Here is a 12,579-nt window from a genome sequence, read left to right as displayed (position 1 = left end):
TGTCAGAAACTGCCTACCACATGTGCCTAGGTGGATTTTTTTGGCACTTAAAGGTTCTCTGAGCTTCTTAAACCTGTAGGATATCAAGTAGTTCAATGAATAGCTTAAAAGTCCCATGTAGAAAGGATGGAAGCAGAGTAAGTATTTTGAGGAGATAATGGCTGAACGTTTTCCAACATCTTGGCCAGCTCTAGGTCTGCTGCTGTTGGCCACTCCCTCTCTTGACCTCTCATGTTTTGTTTTGTTGTGTTTTTCATCATCTTTTGAAGTATAGTGGGCCTTTTTATATTAAAAGAGTAGTTTAGTCTGTCAGTCTCCGTAAAGAAGGTACTTGGACTTTCCTGGTGGTCCACTGGTTAAGAGTCTGTGTTTCCATTGCATAGGGCAAGAGTTTGATCCCTGGTTGGGGAACTAAGATCCCACATGCTTTCAGATGTGGTCCAAAAAAAAAAAAAAAAAAGATGTGCTTCTCACCCCCCACCCCACCCCCCAAACTATTAGTGTGGGGTTGGGTCAATCTAATTTGTATCTGATCATCTTTGACCTTTTGTGTGACTTTAATTGTATTCATTTAATAACTGGCTCACATTTTTTGAGGGTGGGATTAAGACTTTTTCAGCCGATTTTGAAATTTGGGCCCTAGTGAGATTCTTGGGAGGTCATACTTTATGGGCCAGTTACCAGCTTTCCAGACTTCGTAAGATCGTGTACTGTTTTATATTCCAGCTGCCTACTTTTTGTTTGATGAAGAGTTCTCTTTGTTCTCCAGTCCAGCCATTGGCTTTCTACCTTGAACTATCCCTACCCTTAGGAGGTTTCTCTCCCAGCTGCTCTGCATCCAGTTTTTGGCTCTGTGTAGTTGGTGAAGGCCTATGGAAGGGAATGGGAGTGGGTGCCACTTACTCTGAGGAAGCTCCTTAGCATTCTCATCACTTGTGCGAGTCTGCAGGCAGCTGTTTAAAGGTTTGGCAGATTTTTTCTTTTTCTTGTCGGTGTCAGTTCTTCCTGCCTGTCTGCTAGGGATGAAAACAGCTGAAGTCTTGTTTTCTGTTCACAGAAGAGCTTATCAGTTTCTGGGGTGTAGTTAACTTAGATTTGTTTCCTTAGCTCTGTGAAGGGGAGATAGTGATAAAAGTTATTTTAAAGATAATCCAGCTTGTTCTCGCCTAAAAAAAATAATTTTTGGTTGCACTGGGTCTTCGTTGCTGAATAAGGGCTTTGGTGTGGTGCTTGGGCTTCTCATTGAGGTGGCTTCTCTTGTTGCAGGACATGAGTTGTAGGCATGCAGGCTCAGTAGTTGTTGCGCACAGGCTTCATTGTTTGGAAGCATGTGGAATATTCCCAGACCAGGGATCAAACCCATGTCCCCTGCATTGGTAGGCGGATTCTTAGCCTCTGGACCACCAGGGAAGTCCCAGCTTGTTCTCATTTTTAAGGTGAGAATTAGTTGGGAGGTGTAGTAAGCTAGTGTATACAAAGTTCTTATAACAGTGTCAGATAATAATTACTGTGTAAGTATTAGCTGTTATTAATGTAATGAATTAGTCAAAACCTTTAAATACTTAGACATGTACATTGTAAATATACATTATTTCCTCTTGTTATTTTTGTTAATGTGGAATCTGAAGTCCTAGTGAGTACTTTGTCCAGCTTTCCCATAACTAGCTAGATGTAGAGTTAGAACTGTTAACCGTATTTCCTGTGGATCTGGAGAGTCCCTGACCCCCTTTTTTCTGGTATCTGTTAGTTAAATTATCATTGGTTTACTTGAGGCCAGATTCTAGATGGAGAGACCTTTGCCTGAGAAAGATGTTGTGGTAGAGCCTCAATTTAAAGCCTTAAAATTTGCCCTTATTTTTATGTAAATATTTGAAGATATTGGTAGTGACCTTTCTATAGGTATTTACAAACTGGTATGTAATTAGTTCATTAGCTTTTCTGTGTGAACTGTGACTAAAAATTGGCCTAATGTTAAAGCTTGCTTACTTTCATTGTAGAATATTTAGAAAATGCAAAAGCAAAGAGAAAATGAAAAAAATCACTAAAATGAGAAGTGTTTATTTTTCTTTATGCATATAATCTAACAAAACTGGGGTAAAAAAAATTAATTCCTTGCCATTTCTCTGGAAAATTTTACCTAACTATTTGCTTCTTGGACGTTTGGTTTCCAGGTTTTTCTATTAGTGATTCTGTGAATATCAAATTGAGATCTATATATCTATGTATTTATTTATCTATGTACATAATTGTCCCTTGTAATAAATTTCTAGAAATTTAATCATTGAGTAAAATGGTTTACTGACTTCCCTGATGGCTCCGCTGATAGAGAGTCCACCTGCAATGTGGGAGACCTGGGTTTGATCCCTGGGTTGGGAAGATCCCCTGGAGAAGGGAAAGGCTACCCACTCCAGTATTCTGGCCTGGATAATTCCATGGACTGTATAGTACATGGGATCACAAAGAGATATGACTGAGTGACTTTCACTTCACAAAATGGTTTATATTTTATAATGTTTGATTTGTTCTCCTTAGGTTTGTTCCTGTTTAAACTTTCGACTATTGTATGCAGTAATACACTGATTTCATAGCCACATAACCTTTTTTATCTCTGTTAATTTGATGGATAAAATAGTACTCATGGTTAAGGTTCGAAGCATTTTTTGCCAGGTACTGCACAGAAGAGCTTTAACCTTTGCGTTTTCTCTCTTAGTTTTCTCAGCAACCCTGTTACCTTACATATATCATGATTTCCTGTTTGAAATGAACTTGGAAGAGACAAGTAACTTGGATGAGGTTATGTTTATTTGGGCTGTATGCTGCACTTTGTATGTTGACTGTTCATTCAGTAATGCGTAGTGCATTTATGCAATCAATAAGTATCTGCAGTGTTCAGAGTTCCAGGGATACCAGTCTGGAGGAGATGGACAAGGCTCCTACGTTATTGGAGCTGGCCCCTTGGGGTGTAACTGACCAGGAGCAGCAGTCCAGTTACTGTAATACAAATTAAGACCGGTGATGGGGATTGGGAAGGGAGGGTGAAAGGAGAACCTGATATTTAAGGAATGGTGAGGGAAACCTTTTTTTGATGGGATAAAATTTGACCTGAAGGATGAAAAGGAGCCAGCTATGTGAAGATCAGAAGAAAGTGTGGTCACCGTCAGCCTTAAAAACCTGCCTAATCTCTGACCCAGTAGTTAAATGTCTAGGATTTTTTTAAAAGAAGTGAGTTTATTGGCTGTTGGTAATCATCTTTTTTGAATTGCCTTTTTATATCTTTTATCTGCTTTTCTACTACTGTCTTACTGTTTTGTAAGTATTCTCCATATATAAGAAAAAAAATATAAATGGATATATAATATATATCACTCACATATATATATATAGGTTATTCTTTAGTCTGTCACTTGTTCTGAATTCCTTTTTCCAGTTTTCAGGTTGCTTTTTAGTTTTCTTTGGGGGTTTTTCTTTCTTTTTGGTGGTTCAAGATTTTTAATATTTTGCATCTCTTAATCTTTATTTTGCCTTTATGGTTGTCCTTAAAGTCTTTCTGTACAATAAAATTATAAAGGCAATATTATATATCCATTTATATTTTTTCCTATGGCATTTATAATTTCTTTTTTAATGTCTTTATGTAGAGTGTATTTTAGCATTTGGTTAATATGATATATTTGAGTCTAGCCTTTTCCAGTTTGTCAGTCAGTTAACGAGTACCATCTGAGTCATCTTTGTAGAGAACACAGTCATCATTATTTTCTAAGTTCTTTCTGACTTTCCTCCATGATCTCTTTCTGTTCCTGTGGCATTCTGTACTGTTTTAATGAAGGTGATCATTACATACTAGGGAATTGGCTCTGAACTGTAATTTAACCAACAGCTGTGAAGCCATAGGTCCTTTCTGGCTTTTTATTTGGGAATTAATATTTCCCTTTTGAGTGTTTAATTGCATTTACCTAGTATTTCAGACATTTCTGGGCTTAGCAGCTGAACCTTTAAATTTCCATCAACTACATTTCTTTTATATGACTCTGTAAACTCTTGATTTATGTTTGTATTGTATTTTATGAATTTGTTTTAAAGATGTAGCTAATATGAATAGGTTTTATTTCTTTTGATCATTTGAAATAGGTACAGACTTCTGGGTGAAATAATGAGCTCAGACTGACTAGGAGATGTTTTGCCTTAATGTTGAAATCTATGGTCTTTACTATGTACATGTGACTGAAATTATTTGACCAAGAGCTTTTATTATTTCATATCTTCTGTAGGCTGTAGCTTTTGTAAAATTCATGCATTTAAAAGTGCACCTGTATTGGGAGTTCCCTGGTTGTCCAGTGATGAGGACTCTGCGCTTCCACTGTAAGGGTCACAGGTTGGATCTCTGGTTGGGGAACTAAGATTCTACAAGCTGTGTGGCCAAAAAAAAAATGTGCCGGTCTCTTCTGTTTTATTGGTTTGGCCAAAAATTGCCTTTGGTTTTTAAGTAAAAATAAGACATGGTTTTTCGTTTTCATTGAGAACTTTATTGAGCATTGTCACCATTTTGTTCCACTACCTTCTATCTTTTTTCAGGCAACTTCATAGTTCCATCTTCCTTGATTTTTTTTTTTTAATCTTTTTGAGCAAAGAACTATTCCAGGGGCCTTTTATAGTCTTCCAGGGAATTGAATTTTTTTTTTTTCATTAAGAGAATTTTGAAAAGATCATCCAAAGATGCAGTGTCTGAATATAGCAGACGAATCAGAGCTTCCCAGCCAAGCTATAACAGTTTTTGTCTGGTCATCAAAGAAACATGGGTCTTGTTTTATCGTGATGGAAGATGATTCATTTTTTTGTTGTCTAATTCCAGATGTTTTTCATTGAATACTGCTTTCAGTTGGTCTAATCAGAACTAATCATTAGGTTTTCTGGAAGGAGCTCATAATAGAGGACTCCCTTCCAGTCTCACCATTTACACAGCATCACCTTCTTTAGGTGAAGACCAGCCTTTGATGAGGTTGGTGGTGGTTCATTTTGCTTGCCCCGTAATCTCTTCCATTTCACATGATTGCAAAATATCCGCTTTTCATCGCTTGTCACAATTTGCTTTAAAAAACAATGGTTTTCATATGTTTAAGTAGGGATTCGCATGCAGAAATGCAGTCAAGAAGGTTTTCTTTGCTTAGCTTTTGTGGCACCCAAATATGAAAGCAATGAACATGACCAACTGGGTGCAAATGATTTTCAGCACTTGATTTGGATATTTTAAATTTTTATTTATTTAATTTTGGTTGTACTGGGTCTTCATTGCTACTCTAGGACTTGCTCTAGTTGTGGTGAGTGGAGGCTGATCTTCACTGTGGTATGCAGGCTTTTTATTGAGGTGGCTTTTCTTGTTGCAGAGCACAGGATCTAGGTGCTTGGGCTTCAATAGTTGTGGCACCCAGGTTCAATAGTTGAGGCTCTAGAGTGCAAGCTCAGAAGTTGTGGCTCATGGGCTTACTTGCTCCACAGCATGTGAAATCTTCCTGGACCAGGGATCAAAGCCATATCCCCTGCATTGGCAGGCAGATTCTTTTCCACTGTGCTACCGGGGAAGTCTTGATTTGGATATTTTCAGTATGTTGGCTGACTCCCTCATGGTATAATTATTCTCAATGTCTCACTTTGATCGCTATCAACTTCAGCTGGTCTGCCTGACCATGGAGCATCATCTAGTGAGAAACCTCCAGCACAAAACTTCACAAACCACTTTTGACACATTTGGGATCAGTCACAGCACCTTCTCCATAAACTGCACAAGTCTTTTGTGTTGGGTTTTTACTTTTCTTGAAATAATAAAGCATAATATGCTGAAAATGTTGCTTTTTCCCCTATCTTCAATTTTAAAATGGCTACACAAAAATTCACCAATTTCAGTAAATTTTTTTTTTTTTAATGCATGCTGATATGACAACTGTCACAAGACAATCTTAACAAAATTACTTCGAATGAAGGTAAGACAACTAAGTGCTACTAGAGCCATCGTAACTGGGAAAATGAGTGAACTTTTTGGCCAACCCAATGCTACATCTTGTTAAACATTTTTAAAAAATGAAGTTTTTTGGGGGGGAGAATATTTATCTCTTCATTAAGTTCCATATAGAATTCAGACTTTAATAAATCCATGTTTTGGTCATACTCAGCTTAGAAAACTCTGTTATTTTGATTTGATATAGCAGAAATCTCAAGATGGGGCTTCCCAGATGTTGCTGGCACTAGTGTTAAAGAACCCACCTGCTAATGCAGGAGACTTAAGGGACGCTAGTTCAATCCCTGGGTTGGGAAGATCTCCTGGATGAGGGCTTGGCTACTTGCTCCAGTATTCTTGCCTGGAGAATCCCATGGACAGAGGAGCCTGGCAGGCTACAGTTCATGGGGTTGCACAGAGTCAGACGAGACTGATGCACACAAATCTCAAGATGCTTCAGAAGTCAGCTGATTTATGGATAAAATTCCTGAGAATTTTGCTTTCTGTATTTTACTCTTGTCAGATGATCTGATGCTAGGTCTAGAAACAGCAAGAGAACTCTCTTATCAACAAAATCAGAAATCTTATGGGAATTCCCTGACAGTCCAGTGGTTAGGACTTTCACTGCCAGGGCCAGGGTTCTATCCCAAACAAGCAGACAATATCAGAAATGTTAGATTTTTTTTTCTCCTGAATAGTTTGTAATTTGAAAAAGCTGAAATGGTCTAGAAAGGGGGATCATTGTTTTGCTAAGGGAGGATGAAAATGGTATTAATAGAACTGCATAGAAATGTTAGCTAAGGCTGTATCTCTGTTTAACATAGCTGCTGCTGCTGCTGCTAAGTCACTTCAGTCGTGACTCTTTGTGACCCCGTAGACGGAAGCCCACCAGGCTCCCCTGTCCCTGGGATTCTCCAGGCAAGAGTACTAGAGTGGGTTGCCATTTCCTTCTCCAATGCATGAAAGTGAAAAGTGAAAGTGAAGTCGCTCAGTCGTGTCCGACCCTCAGCGACCCTATGGACTGCAGCCTTCCAGGCTCCTCCATCCATGGGATTCTCCAGGCAGGAGTACTGGAGTGGGGTGCCATTGCCTTCTCCGGTTTAACATAGCAGTCAGCATTAATAGCATTTTCTAGGCAAGCCTGGCTTGATTGAGATGGTTGGTGGGTTACTTTGTTACAGATACTCAGATTGGGAAACATGCTGTTAGGATTGGTGAGATTGCATGTGGCACAATAGTCTTATCTGATCAATACATTTGCTGAGAAGCAGTGGCTTAAGTAACAATGAAGATGGACAATGGTTTCTTAAATGTCTATAAATAGAATTGATGCAGGGGTCTAATGGCGTCACTAGAGTCAGTCTTTGCCTTTCTTCTTTGGCAGCCTTGCCGTTTTGGTCTTTTTACTTCAGACTCTTAGTTTTTACGTTGCTGGATGGTTTTTTGCAGTTCTTGCCATCATACCCTAGAAATGCTGGGAGGGAAGAATTCTTTCTTCCTGTGACTATTTTATTAGGGAGGAGAATTTTTCCAGGAATGTTCCCTTGCCTCAGGAGATTTCTTCTCAGTTTCATTGGCCAGAACTAGATCATGTGGTCTCTTGGTTATGAAAGAAACTGGAAAAGTGAGGTAATGCTGAAGTGGGGAGGTGATGGCTGTTGGGTAAGCAAGCAGTCATTGCTCTGAGAAGCTAGAGCTAGTTAACTTTCTGTAATTAAAACGCATTAAAGTGCTTTTACATGAAGATCTCACACCAGCACTAGAACATTTCTCTGTGTAGGTCTTTTGTCTATACTGTTAAGCTCTTTTTTCCTCTTATTTCTTAGGGGAATATTTTGCCATTGATACTAAATTTGCACATTTTAAATAAAGAACGTTTGTCATCAGAAGCTGAGGAGAATTTCTTAAGGAAGACACCAAATTTTGTATTTTGTGTAAAAGGCAGTGCTTTCTGTCACTTCTTGTGTTTCATTGTTGTACTGTAATTTTCATTGTTACAGGAGTTATGGTAGTTTAACACTTACACATTTTCCATTGCAAAATTTCTGGATGTAGTTTAAGATACTTTGAGGGAAAGGTAAAGGTCAGACAGGTACATCTTTAAGATATTAAATATTCATTTTAGATCCTGGTTAGATTACAGCATCCCAAACTTTATAGAACAAGCTATTTTCCCCCATAATTTTCCAATTAGGTTATCTAGACTCTACACCCACTTTCTGTAACTGCCACCCAGGGCTTGAAAGGGGCTCATGATCACTATGACCAGAACTTGGTGATAATGACACAGTGATTCTAGGGTTGTGGCTGATAAACTTCCTGAAACTGAATATGGCTACAGTGAACTAGAGGGTCGAGGGATTAGCTGTTTGGCCACTGAAAGGATTTAGCTTCTGGCCTGACTCCTGAGAGCCTTGTATAACTGACATACTGATTGAAGCTCTGGTTAGAAACTGTTACTAATGCTCCTATCTAGGACTTGAAAATATTAAAGGAAAATTACCTATTTATTACTTATATTAATTTTTGTCAAAATGATATTTTTTAAAGTTCAGGACTGGTTTTTCTTTTTCTTTTTTTGGTCTATATTGGTACTAGGACCATATTATTTTTCAGATACATCTTATTTTGTACAAGAATAGGATGTCCCCCCCACCCCAGATCTCTGATTTTTATCATTATTATTATTTAGATTTGGTTACGTTAGAATCCTCAGAAAAAATGCAGAGAATCTGTAATTCTCTTCATGGGAATTAATAGCTGCCATATGGAGTCTGTATTCCTATAAGGACTTTATCTAGATCCATTTATCTGTGTTGAAGCTTCCTATTATTTTAATGATCAGTTTTATTGCTGCTTCAATACAGGCAGTCTTTTATTGCATGTTTGTAAAGCTCTCTTTCCATATCACTTGAGAGAAAATAAGATTCTACCACTGGGAAACAATCTGTTTAAAATTTTCTATCCATACCTTTTCTCTGGAGAGTTTTTTTTTATCCATAGCTTTTATAGCTGATCTTCAAAACAAGTCTCCATTCAACTCAGATAGAGTTGGTTGTGTATATAGTTAAGAGTTCTCTGTGTACCTAATGGGCTACCCTGGTGGCTCAGAAGGTAAAGAATCGACTTGCAATGCAGAAGACTGGGTTTGATTTTTGGGTCAGGAAGATTCCTTGGAGAAGGAAATGGCAACTCACTCCAGTATTCTTGCCTGGAAGATCCCATGGACAGAGGAGCCTGGTGGTCTGCAGACCATGGGATCACAAGTAGCTGGACGGGACTGAGAGACTGACACACACATCCACCTAAATAGTGGAAAACTCAAAGAGAACTATTAGAGAAGTGTGATTTTCCACGTTATGGAAGTCATGTTGCCATTTCCCAAAGTCATTTATCTCATATATTTAATCCATAGGATATTTAATCCTTATGTTGTTCAGGTCACTCAATACAATTGCTTTAATAGGGGTTTTGTTTTCAGGTTTTCTTTACTGACAAAGTCTTAGATCTTTGATTTTCTTGATCCTGTTGGAATTACCTTCTAGTTCCTCCTGTCTTCCTCTCCACTCTTATGATGAGCTAATTATCTGCAACAGTTCTTGAACTTTTACATATTGACACTTTGCAGCAGAGTGCCAAGTAATATCTTGGCACTCAAAAAAGTGAATGCTTTTTTGAGGTCTGACTGAGCTCTGATAATATCTTTTGAGTTTTGCCTTGGAATATCTATTATGGTGGGAAACGTTAAGTCAGGTTGGAAAATTAAAGATGTCACCAGGGTTTATGAACAAAAACTTTATATTGAATCCAAGTTTATTTTACATTTGAATTCATGATTCAGAGCCAAAAGAGATTTATTAATAGAACTTGGTTTCAAATTTTTTTGGAATGGGGTTTCTCAAGGAATTTGGAAATAATGTGGAGCCATTGTTGGTATCAGAATGGCATGGGGAATATTTTTGGTATTAATGGAAGGGAGCAGAGATACTGTGTGTCTTGAATATTGGGACAGTCCTGACAGTGATGTTTTGTCAGAACTTCCTCAATGCGATTGAGGAGCCCATGGGATGAAGTGTTAAAATTGATGCCAAATTATATCAGGTAACATTAGGTTTTTTTTTTTTTTTAGATATAATTGACAGAATAAACTGCATATAAAATGTTTGAGTGATAGATTTAGATGTGTTACACCATGAACCCATCATCATAGTGAACATCCCTCTTACACTCAAAGGTTTCCTCTTCATAATTCCTCCTGCTGCTCTCCCAGCCCCTAGTAACCTGTGACTTGCTTTCTGTAACTATAAGTTAATTTGCATTTTCTGGAGTTTTATATAAATGGTATCATATAGGATGTGCTCTTTTTCTGGCTTCTTTCCACAGTTATTTTGAGATTCACCCATTAATTTGTGTTACTAAATTTCCTTATTGCTGAGTAGTATTCCATTGTACAGACACAGTAATGTGTCTAGTCATTCACCTGTTAATAGACGTTTGAATTGTGTTCACTTCCGGGCTCTTGAGAAGAAAGCTGTTCAAGAACATTCATGTGCAAACCTTTATGTGAACATATGCTTCCTTTTTTCTTGTGTAAACACCTATGAGTATTACAGCTGGATAAAATGGTTATGTATGTGTTACTATTAAAGACACTACCTCACTGTTTTCCAAAGTGATTGTACTGTTTTCCCTTTCTACCAGCAGTTTCTCTACATTCTTGTGATCTTGGTCTGGTCAGTTTTTTAGATTTTAGCTTTTTTAGTAGATGTGTAGTGATATCTCATTATGGTTTTAATTTGTATTTCATCTGTTACCAGTGATGTTGAGCGTCTTTTCATGTGTTTGTTTGCCATCTGTATGTCTTCTTTGGTGAGGTGTCTAGTCAAATCATTCTTAAAAATTAGGTTTTTAAAAATTTATTGTCTTGATAGTTCTTTATGTATTCTGGATATGAGTCCTTTATCAGATACATACTTTGCCAGTATTTTCTTTCAGCCTATGGTTGTCTTTTCATCCTCTTAACAATACCTACTGAAGTTGTTTTGGTGAAGGATACTTTATTGATCTGTTCTTTTGTGGATTTTGTTTTTGGTGTCATTTTAGAAATCTTTGCCTAATGTCAGGTCATAAAGATTTTTCTCTAAAGTTTTCTTTTATAGATTTTAAAGTTTTAGATGATAACATTTAGATCTATGATGTATCTTGAGATAATTTTTGTTTATGGTGTCATGTACATATTAAAGTTAATTACCTGGTGGTTCAGATGGTAAAGAATCTGCCTCCAATGCGAAGACCCAGGTTTGATCCCTGGTTTGGGAAGATCCCCTGGAGAAGGGAATGGCTACCACAGTATTCTTGCTTGGAGAATTCCATGAACAGTGGAGCCTGGTGGGCTACAAACTCTGGGGTTGGAAAGAGTTGGATATGACTGAGCAACTAACACTTTCACTTTCATTATTATTATAATTATTTAGACAAATGGATATTCCCTTGTTTTGACACCAATTTTGAAAAGATTTATCTTCTTTTTTGCACTTTTGCTAAAAATCAGTTCTTATATAACAGGTCCTGAAATCAGGTGGTTAGTTCTCAACTTTGCTTTTTTTCAAAGCTGTTTTGGCTTTTCTAAGCTGTTTGCTATACATTTTAGAATAAAATTTTCAATTTCTAACGACAACAAAAAAAGCCTACTGGGATTTTGGTTGGGATGCCTTTGAATCTGTAGATTAATTTACTGCTTATTTTGTTTTTTTAATTTGTCTGAGCAGCATTTTGTAGTTTTCTTTGTATATGTTTCTCACATATTTCGTCAAATTTGTCCCTAAGTATTTGTTTTTTGAAACTCTTATAAAAAATGTTGTTTTCAAAACTTGCTCTCCAATCAGGTCTTGTCCAATAAGCATGTGGCTCCTGACCATCTGTTGCAAATCTGCCAACGCATCGGTCCCATGCTGGATAAAGAGATCCCACCCAGCATTTCAAGAGTCACTTCTTTACTTGGGGCAGGAAGGCAGTCTTTGCTACGTACAGCAAAAGGTACCTTAATTTGAAGAAGTGTTCTGCTTTGTATTACTAGCTTAATAATTACTATAATTGTGAAGTAATGTAAGCATTGTGGAAGAAAGGTGATATGTAACTAAAAACCATGCTGTGGACTATAAAATTCTCTGCATTTAGCCTAGGCATTGATTTCTATTACGTCAGTGTTTAATGGGTCCTTCTGCATTTAAAAAATGATAAAGGTACAGATGTTAAGCTCAAAAGCTTGAATTTATTCTGAGATGTGTTTGAGGTTTTATCAATGTGAGTTCTTAATTTTCCATTTTGTAGCTCACTTATAACTTCATTGAATGTAATTGTATGTGTCTAATAAACTCTTTAAATGCTAGAAGTATTTCATTTGATATTTAGATTCTGCAAGCCCTTTGTTATAAGGGGAAGTGATTTTCTAAATTTGGTAGCATTTTGAAAATGAGTACCAAAAATGTACAATTGCATGGTTCTTTTTCCACCAATTTAATTTTTTGCGAAATTGTGTGGTAGCAAAATGTTTGGAATTGCTGTTTTTCTGTTAGCTTGGTATAAATCAC

At 37.2% G+C, this 12,579-nt stretch overlaps 1 protein-coding gene across 3 annotated transcripts in view; it reads left to right on the top strand.

The window, feature by feature from the left end:
• The window catches only part of BRWD1 (bromodomain and WD repeat domain containing 1), a 123,831-nt gene that overhangs the window by 7,218 nt on the left and 104,034 nt on the right, over positions 1-12,579 (top strand). For all 3 annotated transcript variants that reach the window (XM_070795013.1, XM_019962667.2, XM_019962674.2), the window contains one exon: positions 11,875-12,025. In XM_070795013.1, the coding sequence (XP_070651114.1) occupies positions 11,875-12,025 (151 nt within the window). The remainder of the gene's footprint in view (positions 1-11,874; positions 12,026-12,579) is intronic.

This window comes from Bos indicus, chromosome 1, assembly GCF_029378745.1.
Source record: "Bos indicus isolate NIAB-ARS_2022 breed Sahiwal x Tharparkar chromosome 1, NIAB-ARS_B.indTharparkar_mat_pri_1.0, whole genome shotgun sequence".
Lineage (NCBI taxonomy): Eukaryota > Metazoa > Chordata > Mammalia > Artiodactyla > Bovidae > Bos > Bos indicus.
This window is presented reverse-complemented; position numbering and strand designations above follow the sequence as displayed.